General features: G+C 34.3%; 1 protein-coding gene across 7 annotated transcripts in view; it reads right to left on the bottom strand.

Annotated features, from left to right (window-relative positions):
• Positions 1 to 23,254, bottom strand: part of Pde10a (phosphodiesterase 10A) — a 551,502-nt gene that overhangs the window by 72,950 nt on the left and 455,298 nt on the right. For all 7 annotated transcript variants that reach the window (XM_019205466.2, XM_019205465.2, XM_010610549.3 and 4 more), the window contains 5 exons: positions 8,392 to 8,532; positions 6,391 to 6,546; positions 4,741 to 4,791; positions 3,649 to 3,707; positions 1,623 to 1,674 (listed from right to left, as the gene is read on the bottom strand). In XM_019205466.2, the coding sequence (XP_019061011.1) occupies positions 1,623 to 1,674; positions 3,649 to 3,707; positions 4,741 to 4,791; positions 6,391 to 6,546; positions 8,392 to 8,532 (459 nt within the window). The remainder of the gene's footprint in view (positions 1 to 1,622; positions 1,675 to 3,648; positions 3,708 to 4,740; positions 4,792 to 6,390; positions 6,547 to 8,391; positions 8,533 to 23,254) is intronic.

Below are 23,254 nucleotides of genomic sequence, written 5' to 3'. Positions count from 1 at the left end.
GAGAGAGAGAGAGAGAGAGAGAGAGAGAGAGAGAGACAAAACAAAAAAAGAGACTGTCAAGATTCTTGCTCACCATTTCATCACTCCAGCTATTTACTACCTAGTGGAGGAACTGATCAGAGATAGCCAAGAAACAATGAAGAAGAAATGGGTGAAGGAAAACCTGAAGAGACAAACATCCTAAGTGAAACTGGAAGGCACATCAGAGTTCTGCACTCGATCTAAATAGATTTACAGCTAATTTATATCGAACTTTAACGTAATAAGTAATTTATATATTATTTAAACCATTTCAGCCCACAGAAAAGAATGGAATATTTTTAAACTCATTTTATAAGTGTAATGTAATTCAGTATCAGTACCACCCACGACAGAAGAAAACTACTGAGCTATCTTAAGAGTTAAAACAGATGCAAAAGTTGAAAACATATACTACAACTAATCTAAGAGGAAAGGATATATTACAAATAGATAGCTTTCATGCTAGATATGTGAAAATGGTTCAGCATTACATGATATATTCAATACATTGAATGGTGGATTATATGGTATATAAATTATAGTTTTAAAAATCTATTTTAAAACAACAACAATAAAAGACTAACCAGTAAGTGTTTCTTTTACCCTTAGTATAAGTGATACCTCAGTGTACGCTGTATTTTATATTTTTTATTCTTAATATGATTCCTTATTTTACAAGTTCCTTAATATTTTGCCATGATAAGAAAAAAATTACTTAAATATACAATCAATTTTTTTTCAAATATAACCATCAGGATAACTGATCACAAAAGGAATGTTCTGAAATCAGGAAGCCCTGCTGCTAATGTGTGACTATCCTGATAAATTGCTGTCTCTAAAACGCTGCACATGTAATGCTCAACATTTGCTTTTGTAATATCAAAGAAAAATAGATCAGTGTACATCAGAAAACCTCTCTGTGAAGAAACTGCTAATTGCAGAAGATTACCATACTTTGAAACTAGCCCACAGAAATGGGAAGAAAAGGGGGCTTTTCTCAAAGTACACAGCAGGGCATGAATGGTGCCACCTGTGGGGCACACGCTCACACCACTTTGAGGACTGGAAGCCACTTCCTTAAGGAAGTTCGTAGGGCGCTGAAATATGGACGTGGGAAATATGGCTACATCTCTAGTTCTCGCCTTTTAGCTCAAAGTGCCTCCTTGCAGAGAGGAATGATTAAGATGAAAAGTAAGTAGAATGAGCTGTTCCATCAAGAAGAATCAATTGGGAATCCCTAATATTACTTTTACGTAAAAGGTACCTATATGTAAAAAGAGCAAAAAAGAACTAAAAGTCTTTTCAAAGCTCAACTCTCTATTAAATAAAGAAACTATGATGTTTTGTAAAACGTTATCCAAACTGCCTCTCTAAATTTCAACAGAAGTGACAAGTATATCAAAATGGATTCTTAAGCACCACATTTTTATAATATGTACCTAAAAGAGTCTGTGCCTATTATGCATAAAAGGTCACACACATATTAGGATCGTGGAATACAGGGTTAAATAAAATCACTTTAAAAACAAAAGGGGACCACATATTAGGATCGTGGATTACAGGGTTAAATAAAATCACTTTAAAAACAAAAGGTGACCTACCATTATGTGTTCAAGTAGGGAATCTATAGCGACTATGTTATCAAAATATGTTCTGCAAAAAAGGAATATAAATCTTGTAAGTATTCTTATTGAGATCATAGTACACATTAAACTTTTAACACATTTTCTAGATTAGTCTATATTTAAATAAACATGAAAATATGTGTCCTTTGATTCTTGTCCTTTTGTGGAACAACGTTACCTTCATGAAATAAATTAAACTGTATTATAAGACTCTGATTCTAAATGACACCTTCCGTAATTAACTTGGCAGCAAGAAAGATTGTAGTATTTAATTATGACCATGCAGGACTAAAACTGGGTCCACCACATTTAATATTTCCATGAATAACTTGGATCTGAAATGAAAATGTTTAAATTTTCTAAATCTCAAATATAGTTAAAATGTAAATTATTACTGAAAATTGGAGAAAGTTAATTTAGTTGTAATGAGAAAGCAATGCCACTGGGTATGGTGGCTTTGGGCCTTTAATCCCAGCACTCTGGGAAGCTTAGGCAGGAAGATTGCAAATTCCAAGCACCTCCTGGAAAATTTGGCAGCTTAGTAAGACTGGTCTCAAAATAAAAAAAAATGGCCTCAGATGTATCTCAGTGGGAATGCCTGGGTTTGATCTTCAATTTTTAATTATATATATATGAAAGCAATGTAATTCATTTGAGAAAAAATCAAATTGCAAGTAATAATAAGGATGTAATGAATATATAAATAAAATATACTTACATCATTATGAACAGCAAGTAAATATTTTTGAGATGTATAAAACAAAAACTTAAAGAACACCCAACATAAGCACGACTAGCTACGTAACATTTTAAGTTTATATTCATGTAAATTTAGCAGGGTTATCACAACTAAGATAACTTACAGCAATGAATGGTGACTTTTATTTAAGAGACACATTATTTAGCTTGAAGCCACTGAGACTTAGGACACAATTTACCAAACCATACACTAAGAAATATATTAAATAAAGAAGATGGTGAAGTAAATTAATTTCCTACTGGAGGAAACAACAGAAGGGAATAAAATATAACAGAAGGTATTCAGTTGACTTCTGAATATTTGCAAATATTATACATCAGTCAGAGAAAGTGTATAACTTTCCTTTCCTTGGGTTTTGAAACAATATAATCATATATCCCAGAGATATTGCACTTAATTTGTTTTAAAGGAGAAAGTTGGCACAGGTAAACCAAAAGAGAACTTCTTCAGTTCCACGTTTCTCTAATTTTAGATTTCAGAAAATAGATATAACATTAACTCAGACTACTTATTCATAAGTATTCCAGTAATTCTGATGGGTGAGATTATTAAGTGCCATCATGGCAATATGTAAGTTACAATGCACATTATACTTTTTGGAGGCTGGGGACGAATACGAACATTATTCCTTCAGTAAACTTGTAGGAGGACATGTCCTTGAAGTTGCCATATCCTGGGGCATTTTTTAGGTTTTGATGAATTAGATAGATGAGATATGTAGAAGATCTCTTCTGAATAAGCAGAATTATCTATAAACACTTTCACTACCAGCCCAATAAGCTTTTCTAGATCAAACTTCAGAGAACTGCAATATTGTTTCAAAAAGGTATCTGAGATACTAGACACAGAAACGTTAAAACAATAACATTAATAACACTTAAATTGCCATTTCTAGAAAATGCTAGATAGGACACCTGGAAAAAAATTTTAGTGTGACACTTCCATGCCTATTGCTGTCAATATTCTCCTAGAAAAAGAAGCACTTAGTGTATTCATGTTTTAAGAAAGACTAGTTACAAAATATATCAAATTAAAAAATTAAGATTGTGATGTATATCTGTAATTCTTCACTTAATAAAGATGAATGAGGATATAATTTTATAATATAAAATATGATTAATCATTCTTCCCAGATTACTTATAAAATACAGTTACTGGCTACAGTGGCTGTTAATCCATCACTGTCAGTGCCTGCACCTATCACCACTGATCAATAAGGCATCTCTTGAAATGAGTACTTACTTTGATACATCTAGTAGAAAGTCGTTCAGTTCAGTCTGTTTGGCAAGACCTCTGCATACCTGCCGTATAAAGCAATGGCTATCAGTTATAAGATATTTCCACTTATTTAAAACAAGATTTTCAGAAATACCATTGTAAATAGCAATCACTTGGCTTATAATATAATAATACCAATAACTAAGAATAGTCGAATATTAGATGTACTAAACTTTGTTCTGAACATTGTACAGTTATGATCTCATTTAATTACAACACAACTCTTTATATTTGAGACTTACACTTTATCACTTAGCATAAAGAAGTTGAGAATCTCACTCGGGACCCAGAATTATTAGGTTGTAGAGCCAGGGTGCATATCTCAGTAGACTACCCTCTATTGCCTTTTACAACTACTTTAAAACATTGTTGTTGGGCATAGTCGATACTCTAAGTAGTATTCTTCTGTTCATTCTACATACTACCCTAGGATTCTATTTTTCTATCATCAACATGATTTCCGTTTCCTGAAATGGAACGGGAAAACAAAACAACTGGAGGGAGACAGGAAGGGGGAGGAAAAGGCAGGGAGGAGCAAAGAGCAAGAGAGAACACAAAGATACAAACTGCTACCTTGGTACTGTGTTTCTAAACTTTAAATTCTAGTTACAAGGCAAACTTTAGGTAGTCTGTGATTCTCAATTTATACTATATCTTCATAGTAATGATATGTCTTAAAGTTAGGCTTGATGCTTCATATACCATTAAGTTTGTAGGATAATTTAAATTAGGGAATAGAATCATAAAAATATCAATAAAATTCCCAGTAGGAGATTGTTCCATGTTTTTTAATGCAAGACAAATACTATACTATTATAATTTATTGTATAAATGATGTAAATGAAACGAATGTAAATGGAAGATATTTAAGACAAGGAGTAAGGAAAAATATGAGATTGAATAAATACAAATTTTTAGAAACAGTGAAATAATTTAATTTCAAAATATAAAACATGAATTTCAAAATATAAAGTTATTTATTAACTCATATTCCAGTCCCCAATGCTCAAAGTAATGATCTTTCTAAGGCCCTATAAATCCAGCCCACAGACCCACCTGCACCTGATGTATTGCTACTGAAGCCCAGGCAAGATTTGCTGTTGCAACCTAAAACAAACAAACAATAAAAATATTATATGTCACAAAAATTGTATCAGTCAATGATGAATTTTCTGAGGTCACTGAGCTTTTGAATATTCTGCAGAACGTAAAGTGCCATACATTAACAAAATTTCTCTTTTATATTTTTCTCATAATTATTTAAGTTTAATGTTCTCTTGTTCATCTTAATATTGGATACAATGCAAGATCAATCAGTTAATGGAGATGCTGTTCAATGAGTTTAACACAAAAGTGAATATTATACAGTCTAACAAAAATACTATTTAAAAGTTCTCCAACGACCACTTTAAAATTATATACATGTGTGTGTGTGTGTGTGTGTGTATATCGAGATTCAAAACTTAAACTTCTATACCTGGATGATTTTTATGAAAATCATCATAGAGCATCCTTTTTAACATTGCCTAGTTAGGAAGCAAATTCCTTTTTCATTAACTTTATCTAAAGTATGGAAAGAAAAGGTAACAGTATAATCCCCTCCCCATGTTTGAGTGCTTCAGGCATCCTATCCAACCTCTGCTATCCCAACTTTATTATCTGAGCTCTTTCAATCACTGGGAACTTGAAAAATTATATATTTCTAAGAAGTAAAAGTCATGTGTACATAGTAGCTGACAAGTTTTCAAACTACTATCTGTTCTACCTTTTAAAAAATATTATTCAACAAATACTTGCTGAATGCCAGACAGCGTTCTGTGTGCTGGATCAGTACAAATGCAATAGCACTTCCTGCCCTGATGGGAGAGACCCAGACAGTGACAAAAGGAAGCATCATGTGTAGTGTACTAAGGGGCAACAGGTGCCACAGGGAAAAATAAGCAGGAGAGAGGATAGGGGACACTGGAGCCCTCGAATGGACACAGCATTCAGTGCAGCCTGAAGGTAAGGCAGCCACTTCCATGTCCTGGGGCCCAGTGCAGTGGAGGAAGGGAGGAAAAGGTGGGATCATAGAGATGGGTTCAGGGCCTGACACTTAGCTCAGTGGTGCCACCGCCTGCTTCGCAAGCACAAGGTCCTGAGTTCAATGCCTGGTACCAAAAAAAACCCCAAAAAACAAAAAACAAAAAAACAAAGAGATGGGTTCATTCAGGCAAAGAACAAAGTGAAGCCACCGCAGGGACTTGGTTCGAACTTGATGTGAGAGAGGTAGCATTTTACAGGGTTAGAATTAATGAGCTGACTCTTAATTCAGTGCATACAGAATGTCTTCCTGATAGGATTGACAGTAAAACCTGTTTTCAGCACACACCATAAGAAGAGGACTTTTTAAGGAGACACAAAAACAACCATTAGGTAAAATCTTTCCAAAGTCCTCCTACTGGTTTAGTTGATTTACAGTATGATTTATTTTTATTTGCAAAATATTTTGTTACAGAGAAAAAGCTATATTTCTAATTTAATCAGTTTCCCCTATAAACAGCTGCAGAATGAAACAGTGTTCTTAAATCATTATTATTAGAATCAAGACACTGTGAAGTAAATTATAGTTTTAAATGTTCATTCACAAATGCAAGTAATACTAACAGTCACCAGAGGTGAGCTAGCAGTGGCACCAGTCCTAGGTAGCAATGTGCCAGGCCTCACCTCCTGATGACTGAGGCAGAAGGCTTCCTTGCCCCAGTGCCGGTACAGCTCGAGAATGCCAATCAAATCACCAATAGCAGTGATAATTGGCAAGCAGAGAACAGACTGGATACGAGTCCCTGATTCCAGTCCAGTACCTCTTGGAAAACGCTCATCCTGAAAAGTACAAAAGGAAAAAAGATATAAATTCCGTGAAAAAAACAACCCAAGTCATTATGTTATGACCCTTAGTTTTATCAGAAATTGGAATGAAACACAGAATTAATAATAAGCAGTCCTTTTCAAAGGACTACCTAATGATGATAATTATAAAATGCCTATATTTTTAGCAATATGGAACCTATACCTCAATAGTGCTTTAATGTTTCTTTATCCTTCTGTGGTACACATTTTATGAGTAAGTGGTGTATGATGATACAATAATAACAGAAATAATAAAAGTTGACATGCATTCATCATCATCTATGCTAGAACTAACCTAAGCCTTCACAGGTATGGGACAGTGAAAATCACTCCTCACGCAAACATTACGTGAAGAAATTATCTATATACAACTCTTCTACTTTTAAGATGAGAATAACATGAAGGTCTATGTTGACAATAGCCAATTTAAATTAAACTCAAAAACCTATACTAAGTATTCAAATATCTAATTATTATAGTTATTTATTTTAAGAATAGAAATTGCTTCTCTGACAAGTTCCTAGCTTAGCAAAATCACTTGAAGTATAGAGAAATAAAATGAATTAACACCATAAACACATTCTACTTATACAATTTCTACTATCTATACAAAGCTCATAGGCATGAATTATAACTTTCTATGAACCAAAAATAGTATGTATTTATACTTGTAATGTAGAAATGTTTTTGAAAACTTACATGTAGCACATTTTCAAATGAGAAACATGTTTAATGTTTAATCTTATTTTTCCTTATTACTCTTATACTCTTTCTCTCTTTTTCTATAAAGCTACTACCTGATTTGTTCAAAGTGATAGAGATTATTACTCGCAAAACCAAAATTAAAATTCAAGTTTCAAGACTCCAAGTTACTGTTTTTTCAGAGCAAATTCCTTATATCTATGTACTTGTTTGTAGTCACATTCAAAGCCTATGTTCCTTTAGTGACATTTCATTAAAATGTCTGCATGTATATACTGTAGTAGACTAACTGCATGAAGAGGTCCACTTTGTTATGTTTGTCTGTCTGTAGCCAAGTCCTTTTTAACTCCTTTCCAATACTTGAGTCTGAGCCTGCTCAGGTGATCTTCTCTGGCTAATGCGAGGGCAATAAAGTGAATGTGAGCTCAGACTTGAAAACCCCACCTTTTTACTTCTCTCGAGTCTTCCTACCATCAAAAGAACATGACCAGCTGGCCTTACTGCAGTGGAGTGAGACACATGGAGAGCTGAGGCCATCTCAGAGCATCTAGAACTAACTAATGGCCATCTGACTTCAGACCTCTGGGCAAACACAGCCAGATCAGCAGAAGAGGGCAGTCCTGGGACTCACGAGAAACAACCAGTGACCTCAGTATGACACCACTAAAATTCAGAGTAGTTTGTCATACAGCAACAACTAACTTATTCATGTACATCCTGACATGATGTACTGGGTCTCACTATGTAGTTCAGGTTCGCCTTGATCTTTCTATCTAGATCTGGCTGGCCTCAAATTCATGGCCGTCCTCCTGCCTCTTCAGTGCTTGGATTATAGGAATGTGCTACCACGTCCAGTAGAAAATGTGTATTTTTGTGTTTAATAATACTAGCATGTGTTGAAACGAGAACTCTTCAAATCCATTTCTTTAGTGAGTACACAAGACACAATTTTCTAAGTATAAACATTAATTCAAATACAAATTCATTTGTAGATCTGTAACTTGATTTAATACTATCATTTTTACAAAAATGCTTAACTATAAGGTCAAAATGATACATTATTTCTCCTAATTAAATACTTCAGGCTAGAGCTGTCTCAGAATCAAAACCTTTTACCCCAAGGATGTCTTCTACAAGCAATGTTTTCCTGGACTTGGCCACATAAGCAGAGATAGTAGTGCCCTGGGTTATGGGCCCCACAGGGATGAGCCTGGGTTTTCTTTCCTTTATTCCAGGTGGTGTGAACACACACAGACTCTAGGAAAGAAAATAAGAAAATGGAAAAAAAAGAGGGACGTGTTTTATAAACTATCCTGTATACAATACCAAATGGCTCCTGGATATTACTTAATACCCATGAAAACTCTGTGAACCAAATAAATGAGAACACATAGACAAGGAAAGGTAAATAATAAACTGAAGTATCTGTTAAACTCGCTTATATTTTTAATTTATGCAAAATACAGGTTTGAAATGTTCAAGGACTTGAATGAACAGGGACAGAAAAATTCCTGAAATAGACTCTTGTTTGATACCTAGAAATAGTAAAATGAAAAAAAACTGTATCCTTAAGACTGTTACACCATAAACTAAGGCAGGGCTCAGAGTCCCCTTAAACTTGACAAATATATCTGAAGACAGCATAGGTAAGCAGCTATAATTCTATAGTTATGCTTTTTGCTTCAATGAAAAATATTTCTTTTAAAGATCATCTTTTTTTAAGACTCAATCACTCATAGCTTTAACAGATATGCCATAAATTTGCACATTCAGGATACTCTGGAAAAATGTGCTCTTCTCTGTGCAAAACTGTGATACTCTTATGCTCTTTCTTTCTCAAATGATGGAATGGGACAGCAGTATTTTTAAATAAATCTGTTTTCAAAAATATCAGTTATTTTGACAAAAATCCAATCATTTAAAAATTATTCTCAAGTAAGTCAAGAATTGCAGATCAAAACAAATCATCTAAGTTTGCAGGCAATGTTTTGACATAGTTGTATCAGGATACTTTACTCATTTTAAAAATATTAAGCATCACATAAATGTTCTCTATATTTCACTTTACTTTTATGTTAAATGAGATTGCTATAACTTAGAAGTTAATGACTTCAAAGTGATAAATCTCAGATAACTCTCTTAGCACACATATATTCCTATGAATACTTGCCATTTACCAACATAGATCTAGGATGAGACAGTGAGTCAAAAGCCTCTATATCAGATAAATAATTTTCAAGCTTTGTAACATCAGAGAACTCCTTCTTCAAATACTTTACCATCACAGGCAAATGAGCCCTAAGAGGCTAAGCTCCATGCCAAGGTCAATGAGGAGGAGCTAGGAGTAAAAGGGAGCACTAGCTTAACCCTGCCATCTTTAAATAAATCACCATTATAAGGGACTAGAAACTAAATTCAAAACATATTTGTTCCAAGTGGGTCCTCACAAGATTGTGCTTAAGTAGTATCTACTATTAAGCACAATGCATGTGGAAAATATACCTAAGTGGTTCTTCTAGAAAGGATTAAACCTGATACAGTATGTTTAAGTCCTAGGTATACGCTTAAAAATAAAAATGCGTGTAGGATGATAAATGATAGCTGCATCTTATTTTTTTAGAATGCCAGAAATCAGTGCCACATTTTATTTTTGACACTGCTTTTAAAGTCTCTGTACTTCTGTTATGTACCAATATGCATATGGCATAGAAGACTCTCACTAGATATGGTATTCATCACTGGCTGGATGTAAGTCAGGTAGTGCCCTTTCTTACAACTAAGAGAAAGACAGAAAAATGATTCAAGAACAGGAAGAAGAGATGACTGCAAGAAAAACACTAAAGGTAATGTTATATTTAGCTTGAAGAAAAACCAGAACGGGGCTGGGGATAGCCCAGTGTTACTGCTGCCTGCCTCACAAGCACAGGGTCCCAAGTTCAATCCCTGGTACTACAGACAACACAAAACAAAACAGAATGACAATTATTTTCTCAGAATATGAGAAAGTCATAAAGAGGATGCTGAGCAACTGTTCTTTTTCTCTATCAAAGACAGAACTGCAAGATATGAACTTAAAATGAATTGATTGGTTTAGATAATTCTGTACAAAGAATATCCTCTGAATGATAATGGAACGTACACTCTGGTGCAAGTTTCCAACAGTAGGCTTGCATTCTCTCTCTTTTCTTTTCTTTTCTTTTTTTTTGGGGGGGGTCATAGTTATTAGCTATTTGTCTGAAGATACACAATGCTCATCTTTGGAGGATAACCTACTCATCAGCCCTTTAAGACCAAATTTAGTTATATCTTCAAGTTATATTTGTCTTCATACTTCAATAATGATTTATCTCATGCATTTCTATATTATTATTTTTGTGGGGAGGGTGCCAGGAATCGAACTGAAGACTTGTGCTTGCAAGGCAGGCAACGGCACTGAGCTAAATCCCTGGCACCTACATTTCTATATTATTAATGATCATTTATATGATATTATGAAACACATACTGCTTCCTACATAGGTTTCTATATTAGGTACAAGAAACTGATGAGCAAATGCTGCACCCAGGTTGCATGGAAAATCATTCTATAGAGTAGGCTTGCTGAAAATAAAGAATTTAGAAAATTTTCAATCATTTCCTGAATCTGAAAAACTTCTCCAGGCAGATAAATAATTATTAAAAAGTAAGTAATTTTTTTCTCTTAAATTCTTTTCCTAGTACATTTTAGGTATACAATACAAAAGTAAGTAATTCTCTACAGTGAGAACTACCTACTTGCTTTACTAATGAGTTCATGATTTTCCTTATATATTCGTGAAATAGAAATGTTTCTCTTGAGACCTGTCGGTGACTACTAACAAAATATTGAAAACATCATGATATCAAAGTCAAAGGCTCAAGCAGAAAAGAAAATCAACCTCAGAACAAATACCTGTCTCTGACATGTGTCTGCAGTGGCATTTTTCTCTGCTCTATATTAGTGATTACCTACTTTTTTGCTCTCAGTATACTCGACCTCTTCTAAAGCTCCTTTCCTTTCTTATTGAGGAAGGATCACTGCTTTGAATTACTGTTTTATAAAAGCGTGATCTTTATGATTTTTGTAGTTGAGTAATAATATAAGTAGGTGCTATTATACAGAATTGCCAAATCAGGGCTTGAATCTTCCACATATTGAGGGATAGGGAAAAGTTGGGTTAAACCTGCCTTTATTTATTCCACAGTAATAGTCCAATGGTGAGTCGTATCTTACACTGAATCTTCAGGTATATATGGGTGCAGTTTTGAACTCTCAGTTCTCACTGGGCACTCGTATATCACAATGTTTTAATTACTCTAAGTGTATAATATATTTATGATTTGGCTACACAAGTCTTAGTTCTGAATACTTCAAAATAATTTTAATTTATTTTGTATGTACACAGTTTGTATTTTTCATTCATGGACAGTCTCCATTAATGAATTAATGTAAAGGAAACAGAAATTTAATTTTTTAAAAGCAAGCAATATAATTATTGTATCAAGGATTTGACCAGGGTAGTTAGATCAGTAAGATAACAGAAAATATTATATTCATTATTTTCATAGAAGGATAAATGAAAACACCAGACAATAATTTGTAAATTGTTAGTGCTCCTGTATATGTATTATCTATAAGAACCACTGATAAATCAAGTGTTACAAACACTGCACCCTAATTATGTGTAAATTTATATTTATTAGCAAAACATTTTTTAGAGACTAGAGATAAATACTACACCTAGCAACAAGGAAAATATCTGAATCCCCTCTGTCTTTTATAGAGAAGAAATCAGCTGCCCTCAGGTTTCAGCATGAGGGAGCGGTGCTGCTATTCCTGAGTACTGCAGGGCTCTTGGGGTGATCTGACTGTGACTCCCTTTATTATCCCCAAAGTAAGACAGAAAATCAATCCGAATGCCAAGAAAGGCTATGAAGAGAATTACCCATTTTTTCAAAGAAATTCATTATAAATTAATCAAATATATATGGTAATAGCAAATTTTACATGTATTTTTTAAATAATTAAAACTACAAGATTGGTGGTAGAGGCCACAACTAATGGGTAGGATTCACTGAAAAGGAAAAATATCATTCAAATTATAAGGGTTTGAGAGATATAAATGAATTTTGTGGAAAACGAAGAAGAAAATAGACATACTTAAAAAATATGAAATGGAAAAATCTGATCTACTAGTGTCAAATAAATAGATAATAGATAAGACTATTTTGCTTGATAAAAACATAGCTTGTCTTTTTGACATATATAATTCAAAGATCACTTTATTCTTAAAACTTCATTTTAATGGTAAGACTTCCACTCACAACCAATTAAATTTTAGAAGTACTTGCTAGAAAAAGAAAAAAAAAGCTGTTATTTTCTTACAAGACACTAGATGGCACTGGATAGCAAATTTAGATCTCTATAGAAGAAAGCGTGAGCAACTAGCAACCTATATTGACCCAGATAGAACTTGAAAGAAACCTGCTAGAGTCCATTATGCAATTGGAAGTCACACAATTAATACAAACTACCAGCACCAAGTACAAAAACTGAAATATTATTAGAAAACTTTAATGTATATGTACTAAAGATGAAACTTGGATTCCACTCTTATTATTTTCCCCCAATTTGTACCTCAAACGGCAGAACTGGTTAAAATATATTCTTCCCAGTTTGGGGGTAATCCAAAGCATTGAATATGAAGGGGGAAATTCCACATCTTTAAAAGAGGTAATTTATCAGGGCAGGAAAGCACAGCTGATCGTTGAGGAAAGCATACAAGTTCGAATGGGAAGGGCCAGAGATGTGGCTCAGTGGTACTACACGTGCTTGGCAAGTGTGAGGTCCTAAATTCAATGCCAGGTGCCAGAAGGAAAAAAAAAAACAAAACAAAAAAAAAACAGTGGAATGGGAGCCTACAGAATCAAATGCAAAGAAAGTCTTGGTTTTTCACTAGCCACATAAAGCTGAGCAGACATTTAACCATATTAGATACATTGGTTACTCGTTACTGAAATGAAAAGACTAGATCACTTTGAAGTGTCTCTTTTAGCTAATATTCTATGAATTTAGGGGGTTTATAACCACCTAGTTGCTCATGTTTACAAATAAAATAAAAGCAAACAACTATTTAACCAAACCTGTAAGTTTTGGAAAAGTTATTATAAAAATCAATGTATGAAAAGCTATTTGTGGTCTAACTTTGGAATCGTAATTTTAAAGTGTAATTAGACTCCATAAAATTTACACCTTTTATAAACTACACTTATGGACAACACGTGAAAAATTATAATGATAACATGTTATACATCGGCTACAATATGTAACTAAGTAAAAATGGATGAGAAGAATCAAAATCACTAAAAATTTGAATTAAGCAAAGTTTAATCACAGGAAAAATATTTTCATCGCAAAACATCTCTACAGTTCCTTACATATGTCAGACATTACTAAGGCCAGGACACAAAATATATTGTTTCCTGTAATAGCTCCAGAGTTTTCAAAATCTTTTCTTCTGCCTAAAGAAGTCCCCCACTTTTCACCTACAAGATGGGAGGTGTTAAAATATGCACTCAAATAATTAGCTTATCATCCAATACCTTATATATAATCCAGTGCCACCCAATTCATGATCCTAAGCACTGGTTAGCATAAGAGGCCACACACTGTAACTGTTGATTTCTTTCTCTCCTTCTGGTTGTACATTCTTTGATAAAAGAAGTATTTTCTTTTTTATTTATCTCTGTACACTCAACATTTTTCGGCCAGTAGGTCTTTAAAATGTTTCATTGAAAGAATACCATTTATAACATTTAACCAATGGCATGTAAATTAAAGTTTAGAAATTTAAGAATTCTTGTCAAATTTACACAATTACTAAGTGGTGAATCAGAATTCACAGATCCAACTCCAGATGCAAAAGTTTTTTCAAAGCTAAACTGCTTCCTGGAGAGGACACCCCACTCCTCCACACCCCGTTCTGGGACAGTATGACTAGCACAGGCACTTTCCTTCCTGGTGCAGCCCCAGCAGAAAGCAACACGAGGCCCAGGAGTGCATCGGTCTGCTTCATCACTTCCTAGGGTCTGGCACTGTGTTTCACCACAGCAGGTATTCAAGAACAGTCTGTTTAATAAATGTCCTGCTGGCTTTTAGGAAGGTTATATATTAACATTATTTTCAACTTGTTCCTTGAATGCTAGACTATTAAGTTTTCTGTTATTTGCACTAGATGGGGCAATTTATAGTCCCTGAAAATTGTCCATTTTACCTAATTTTCACATTTATCAGTACAAATACCCCGTCATAATTTGTCATTTTCACTATATCTATTGTTTTACTTCTGTTTTAATGACTAAACATATACACTTATGTTTTTTCTTTCTTGGTTAGTTTAGCAAATGGTTTATTGTCTTCAGATCTCACTTATGCCAATTTTCTTTCTTCTACCTCCACGGTTTAAGTTCATAAATACTAAGAGCGTAGAGTTTTTTGTTGTTGTTGCTTTTCCCTTTTGCTTTTAATTGATGGTACAATGTCAGAAAAATTAAATTAAATCACGTTTTTAAAAACATGAAAAGCACCACAAAAAAAAATCTAAAACCAGAAAACCAGCATTGTATTTTAAAAAATGAATTAACTGCTTGACATGTAGTTTGTGTGACCCTGCCTTTGTGTGGCCATCCCATTTAAGGTAGACCAGTGGGCAGTCAGAACATTTCTGGATGGCGTCTCAGTAAGGGACAGCAAGGAATACCTTAACTGTGCATGGAAATTACTGCAAACCATATGAGTACACAAGGGGTGAGATTGTAAATCTCCCACAATACATCCCTGGTGGCTGGAACAGTGCTTGCCTTATGGTAGTATCCCATAAAAATGGATCGAATTTGTGAACTTATTTTTGTTATGAATTATTAATACTTCTTACACAGTTAATATGTAGCAGCTTAAGGATGTACATTTTCCACTGTGAACGACTTTGTTCAAAGACTTCGTGATACTACAATTTATTCTTATGAACATTATTGTCCAAATATTCAATTAAGTATATCTGACATTTCCTTATTGCAAGAAATTACTTAATATATTATATTTAATTTCCAAGATTTAATTTCTTTTCTTTTTTTCTATTTTTGCTAATATAGGAAGAACTCTTGAACGGGGTTTGAATGCATCAAAGTTAGGGAAAGAAAGGGAAATCCAAGTCAGCAAACTTTAAAATAATGAATTTGACATCTACATCACTTGGATAAATTTAAGTAATGATATTACTAATGCCTTCTACAATTTTTGTTATCTGTCAGTAACTAAAAATATTCTTGCATTTCTGTTCATTTTCACTGGTAGCTTTGTTATACTTCATAAATTTCAATGACAAAGTATCTAGTGCATAAACTTCACTACATCTCTACTTTCATTGTAGATTAAAACCTTCACCAATGAAAACTTTCCTCTCCAACTTAAGGTATTTATTCCTTGAGCTTTCTGATCTGAGTCATCTGCTTTTCTTTTTCTGCATTTTGCTGGAAGAGAAGACAGTTTTGCTTCATTTTAACCTGATCTAAGGCAGAGTTTTATTTTGTTTATTTTAGTAGTTCAGTGTACCATAATTTTATTGTAACTGCATAATTCTTGGTTTTATTTTTAGTACTTTTAAAAATTGGCTTATTTCCTATCTTCTGATTAAATTTTCTATGTTTTCTTTGGGAGTGCTCAGAATGGAACCTAGGGCATGACATGTGCTAGGCAAGTATTCTACCAGTAAGCTACACTCCCTGATCTTTTAAAAAGTTTATTTGAAGAAGCATCTGCTAAGTTGCCCAGGCTGGCCTCAAACATGACATCCTCCTGCCTCAGGAGGTTGGCATTACAGGTATGTATTATCGCCTCTGACAATTTCTATGTTTTCATTAAATTTTTCTCTCTGATAATATAAATGTGTACTTTTAAATTCTATTAGTGAAACTTTTTACCTATTTATTTATACTAACTTATTAATAAGAAATTAAAACTTTTGTAAGTGCAAAAATTTTATAATCCCTTCCATCTTGTTCTTAATCCTTGGCATTTACTTAGACTAAAGATTTTGTATCTCTTTTTGGATTGCACTTCATTAAAGCATATATATTTGCATTGGAAATTTGCATTTAAGAAAAACTTTCTTGTGATGATTTCACTTTGGAAACAATTATTTAAAATATTTGTAATTATCTGTTATATGCTACCTAAGGTGTACATGTATCAGCTCACTTGTGCAGAAATGTACCATTTTATTGAATATGGTTAGCTTCACTTTAGAAGTATATCAACTTCTATTCCAAGCAGTACAGCAGATTAGATAATTTAGCACTTGAAATTTTTTTAAAAAAATTATTTAGAGGCTGGATAATGAATACTGTACAAATATTTTATAATGCATCTGTGGCTAAGATTGGAAGGAATCCAGAGAAATCTTAAAGGAACTCTGTAAAGTAAGGAAATCCAAAGCTGGCTCTTTGTTGAGAGCACCAACCAAAGTCTAAATATACTGATTCAACCCAGAAGAAAGTCACATGGTGAACAGGGAATTCAACTTGAAGGCTATTTCCTTATCACAGGCTGAAGAATGAATACACTTGCCTCTGCAAAAAGATACAAGAAAGCAAGATTACCTTGAAATTGGAACTACAGGGAAAATAAAAATCTCTGTGAAATTATAATTGTGCCTGAGACCTAAACCCGTACTTTGTAATCTGAGAAAAAATTCACAACCAGATACTTCAACATAAAATGGTTCAGAATTGGTGGTGTCTCAGATGACTATCAGAAACAAATGCATGTGTCTCCCTGGGAAAGGAGCAGGAACTGAACTTCAAAACAAGGCTGGAGATATTATATTTTAAAGGCCCATAGAAGAATATGATTCACAATAAAACAAAGAACAAAAGAAAAATCATGAAACACATGAACAAATAAGTCACCATCTGTGAGAGGTTGGTGAAACAAAAATTTAAAAAAACTTATTCAGAAATCGTATATGAGTTATATACAGTTCACAAAATAAAATTTCAAGAAATAGAAGACAACCTTGAAACTATATCTAGGGTATAAAAGATACTATGATGGAGAACTAAAACTCATTGAAACAAATAGCAACTTTACTATGGTCCATTTCCAGAGAGATAATATCTTTCCAAAAAAGTGGGTGAAATTAAGATATATTCAGCCAAAAACAAATGGAGAAGGTATCTCATCAGCACATTCTCCCTGAGGAAAATTCTACAGGATGCACTTCAAGTGGAAGAGGGATGGCCCTCAAGGAAAGACCAAGATGCAAAAATAAGTGAAGAGAAAACAAGTGGCAATTATTTAGACACATCTATGAAATATCTGTGTGTATGTGAGACTTAAGACAGTGTTTCTTTCCTATTGACAGAAATCTTGGGTAAAGGAAACAAGAAGAGCCTTCTACCTTTGTGGAATGCCTAAGAAGAAAAATGAAGTTAGCAAAGCACAGTATTATGACCCCCAAAATATCTTTGCAGGCATATTTCTGTCTTTATGAAGTTTGTATACCAGCAACACAGCTAGATAAATCATAGAAAAATGTAACTACAGACTGAGCTAAGATCCATGAGAAATACAGTGGGATCTGAATTAGAAACATTAGCAGAAGCTACAATACTGCCATGCAGCCTGCTGTTTCCAAGGACAATATATTGATCCAGTTAGATTCAGACCCTATGATGGGGAAAGAGAAGATGAGGGAGGAACCAGTGGCCCCAAAAGAGTCATCAGACACCCTTAAGCAGCCGCAAGAGTTTGGAGTAAGGAGCTCCCGATTTGCATCTGAGAGAATATGATTTCTACCTTTAAATTACAAAAGTGAAAGATTTGACATACACAGAACTGAAGAACTACAGAAAAGCTTTCTCAAAATCATATATGAGTAAGCTAGTCCATTGGAGTCAATTTATAAAAAAGGCTGCCAATAAAAAAGTAAAACATATAGCCCAATGATTATATCATTGGGGAATGATACCCTCTTCCGCTGTGCTGGTCCTGCGAGTCTCTGCAGAGCAACCCTCCTGCCTTCTTTGGCCCAAAACATAAGAGGTCACCGTGCCTGGGCAGTGTCCATGTTCAAGCTTGTCTCGTCTATTCACGTGAGTAGCTATTATGACTGCTGAGTACAAGACCCAGGACACAGAACACCTACTGAGCTCTGCCCAGACCCAAGTCCAACCTTGACTGAAGATATAGCTCTGCAGGCTGACTGGAGGTGGTCACAGAAGGCAGAATAGCACTAAGCTCACAAACGTATCAGTCAGTCATAAAAATAATGGAAAAGTGAACAGGGGGAAGTTAACAGGTGAAGGAGGGATGGGGAAAGGCTGATAAATGGATATGAAGTTATAGTTAGATAAGAGTGAGTAATTCTGGTTGAAATTGTACAGCTGAATGACTAAAAATGACAATTAAATATTGTATATCTCAAAAGCTGGAAGAATTTTAAATATTTTTACTATGAAGAAGTAATAAATATTTAGGTAGATATGTTTAAACTTATTTAAATATTACTCAATGTATACATGTATTGAAACATCACGTGGTACTTCATTAGCATCTATAATTGTATGTATTAATTAAAATAAATTTAATACTTTGGAAATTTTTTATTTATTGAGTTTAATGGTACGTTTTAGCTATATATTATAATCACACTCATCATTGGGAATTTGTACCTGTATGTGATATATCTTGGTTCTTATTTTTTCCCATTCCCCTGCTTTCCCTTCAACCCCTCCACCTCTCATTATATAATTGAAGAAAAGAAGAAAAAATAAAAATTTTTAAATCAACAGGAAAAAGGTAATATCTGATTATTTTAGTGGCTTAGACATTTAAAAATACTATCAGTGGGATCCCGGGGAGCAGCAGTGTGGTCCAGATCAGGGAGGCTGCAGGCAGATCCTAGCCAGGGATCCACCCTCCAACCCCAGAGGTGCAGGCACACCTGCCCAGGCAAGGGCCTGCCTGGAAAAGAGCTGCACAAGTGTACAGGCTTCATTCAGAGGCTTACCTGTATACTGTCTTTGGCAGAGACTCTAGCCAGAAGACTGCTCAGATAACAGGAACCTGGGAACACAGCCCCCAGCCAAAGGCCCTCTCAGACAATAGATATACAGAGACCCTAGTAAGAGGCACACCTAGATACCATCCCAAGTGTGCTCAGGCCCAAGCCAGAAGCCTGCCCAGAAGGCCACCATTCTGAACCCAGAAATTGGTATACTAGGAAGCAGCAGAACAAAGGCCTCTTGGTGGTTTACTGAAAATTGAAGACCACCGGGTGAGCAAAAAGTTGCTTCAACAAACACACAGCAAGCTGCATCTGTTGAAATGAGAAGACACATAAACAAGTCCCAAAACCAGACTTGTAGTTCACCTAAGACAACCCCAAAGGGAAATGAGATGGAACAATTGATTACTCAACCACCTGGACTCCCTGAACTGGCAACAAAAGAGGATCTGGAAAAAAATGAAATGAGAAATTATTTCTCAGATAACAGCAGAGATTGTGTCCATAATGCAAGGCATGATTAATAAATCTAGAGTATATAGAGACAAAATAGAGGAACTGAGGAACATGATGGAATCCCAACACAGGAAACAAATGGAATCCATAAAAGAGATGCAAACTGATTTCCAGGAGATTAAAAACTCCATTGAACATTTATGAAGCAGAGTGAGCAAATGCAAAGATAGAATTTCAGATACAGAAGACAGGACTGGAATTAATGACCAGAAAAAGAAAAATTTCCTAAAAACAGTAAGAAACTATGAGAAATCAATCCAACAGCTGCTAGGTGATACACTACTATTAATGTAAGACTGATCTGAGTCAATGAAGAAACAGGAGAGAGTACAGACCACACACACAAAAAAAAAAAAAAAAAAAAAAAAAAAAAAAAAAAACAAAAAAACAAAAAAACTGTTCACAGAAACAATTGCAGAAAACTTCCCAGTAGGGGAAAATAACTTGACAAACAGATAAGTGAGGCATACAGGACTCCATCTTAAAAAAAAAAAAATCTACACATAGGCATATAATAGTTAAGATTCCAGAAACCAAAGAGAAGAACAAAATTCTACAATGAATTACAGAAAAGAAACAAATCACATACAAATGAAAGCCCATCAGAATCACATCAGAGTTTTCAACACAAACTCTAAAGGCAAGAAGAGCTTGGACTGATGTATTTCAAGCCCTAAAGGAAAACAGCTTCCAATCCAGACTGATGTACCCTGTAAAACTATCTTTCAAAATTGAGGGAGAAATAAGACACTTTCATGACAAAGAACTTCATGAATACCAAACCAGCACTTCTAAAAAATTTAAACAATATCCTAGGAAAAGACAATGAGAATCACAACCCCAGGAAGCCCAACAGAATGAATCTATCTGGCACAACAAGAAATTAAATACAAAGGAGGAGAATCCAACAAAAAGAATAAGTCATGACAAAGATAATTCAATACATATCAGTTATAACCATCAATGTTAATGGTCTCAATTCACCAATCAGAAGAAATAGACTGGCAGAATGGGCCAAGAAGTATGATTCAACAATATGCTGCATACAAGAAACAGACTTAATTTAAAAAAAGAGCAACTGAGACTAAAAGTTACAGGGTGGAAAACAATACTCCATGCAACAGGAGCCTAAAAAAATAAAAGCAGGAGAAGCTGTCCTCTTTGCAGATCAAGTACATTTCAAACCAACAATGATGAAGAGAGTCAAAGAAAGACACTATACCCTTGTAAAGAGAACAATCCAAGAGGAAGAGATGACAATCATAAATATATATGCACCAAACACTATATAAAAAAAATACTAATGGACATGAAAAAATCAAATAAGCACTAACACAGTAATAGTGGGGGAACTCAATACCCCACTGTCACAGTTAAATAGATCAACTAGACAGAAAATAAACAATGAAATACTAGAACTCAATCAAACTCTTGAACAAATGAATTTAACAGATGTTTACAGAGTGTTTCACCCCACAAAATTAGAATACACATTATTTTCAGTTGCACATGGGTCATTCTCCAAAATAGACCAGATACTCTCTCAAAGAACATGTCTAAGTAAGTGCAAAGGATTTGAAGTGATCTCCTGTATATTATCAGCCCATAGTGTGATGAAATTAGAGATCAATAGCAAAAGAAACTGAAAGAATTTATAAACACATGGAAATTGAACAACACACTTCTGAATAACCAATGGCTCACAGAGTAAATTAAAGAAGAAATCAGACAATTCCTACAATTAAATGACAATGATCATACAACACATCAGAATCTATGAGATACAATGAAAGCAGTCTTATGAGGGAAATTCATAGCAGTGAATGAATACTCATATTAGGAAAACAGAGTGAGCTCAATTATACAACCTGATGCTGAACCTCAAGCTTCTAGAAAAAGAAAAGCAGGTCAAACCCAAAGCTCATACAAGGGAGGAAATTATAAAGATCAGAGCAGAAATCAATTCAATGGAGACTAAGCGAACAATACAAAAAAATCAATAAACCAAGAGTTGGTTCTTCAAAAGAATAAACAAAATTGACAAACCCTTAACCAATCTTATCAATAAAAGGAAAGAAAAGGCCCAAATCCATGCAATTAGGAATGAAAAGGGTAAAATTACAATGCATCCAGCAAAAATCCAGAGGATCATCAATGCCTACCTCGAGGACCTATATGCCAATAAGATGGAAATTCAGAAGAAATGGACAGATTCCTAGATATGTATGAATTACCAAAGTTGAACAAATATGACCTAAAAATTCTAAATGACCCAATATCAATGAAATTGAAGACATAACTAAAAACTTACCAAGAAAAGACTGGGCCCTGATGGATTTAGTGTGAGTTCTACAAGACATTTTAAGAGGAACTACTGCCACTGCTGTTTAAACTCTTCAGTGAAATCGAAAGGGAAGAAATACTCCCAATTTCAATCCTGGAAACAAGCATCACCTTGATCCCCAAAGCAGAGAAAGACCCAACCAAAAATGAAAACTATAGGTCAATCTCACTAATGAACATAAGTACAAAAACCCTTAACAAGATACTGGCAAATAAAATGCAGAAGACCATCAAGAAGATCATACACCCTGACCAAGAGGGGTTCATCCCAGGGATGGTTCAACATATGCACATCAATGAATTTAATATACTATATTAATAGAGCAAAGAACAAAAACCACATGATCTTCTCAATAAATGCAGAAAAAGCATTCAACAAATTCCAACATGCATTCAACTCTACAGAAAATTGGAATAGATAGTCTCTACCTCAATCTGATAAAAGCCATCTATGAAAAGCCAACAGACAATCAGGAACAAGACAAGGATGTCTGCTATCAGTACTCCTGTTCAATATAGTTTTGGAAACACTAGCCATAGCAGTTAGACAAGAGAAAGAAATAAAAAGAATGAGGATAGAAAAGGAACAAGTCATATTGTCATTATTTGCAGATGATGTGATACTCTATATAAAAGACCCCAAGAACTCCACCAAAAGTCTTCTAGACTTAATAACCAAATTCAGTAAAGTATCCAGATACAAGGTCAGCAAACAAAAATCAATAACTTTTCTGTACAAGAAAAACAGACTCACTGAGAGAAAAATCAATTCCTTTCACAATAACATTGAAAATATTAAAATACCTAGGAATCAACCTAACAAAAGACATATACTCTGAAAACTATAGCACTCTGAAAACAGAGATTGAAGAAGATATCAGAAAATGAAAAGACATGTCTTACTTCTGGGTAGGAAGAATCAACATAGTGAAAATGGCCATACTTCCAAAACTGCTATATAAATTCAATGCAATCCAAATTGAAATCCCAGAAGCATACTTCACAGACCTTGAGAAAACAATCCAAAAATTCATTTGA

This window comes from Fukomys damarensis, unplaced genomic scaffold, assembly GCF_012274545.1.
Source record: "Fukomys damarensis isolate Sample0158 unplaced genomic scaffold, DMR_v1.0_HiC HiC_scaffold_14, whole genome shotgun sequence".
In the NCBI taxonomy this organism is placed as follows: domain Eukaryota; kingdom Metazoa; phylum Chordata; class Mammalia; order Rodentia; family Bathyergidae; genus Fukomys; species Fukomys damarensis.
Note: the sequence above shows the minus strand (reverse complement) of the source record. Positions and strands in the feature narration are given on the sequence as shown.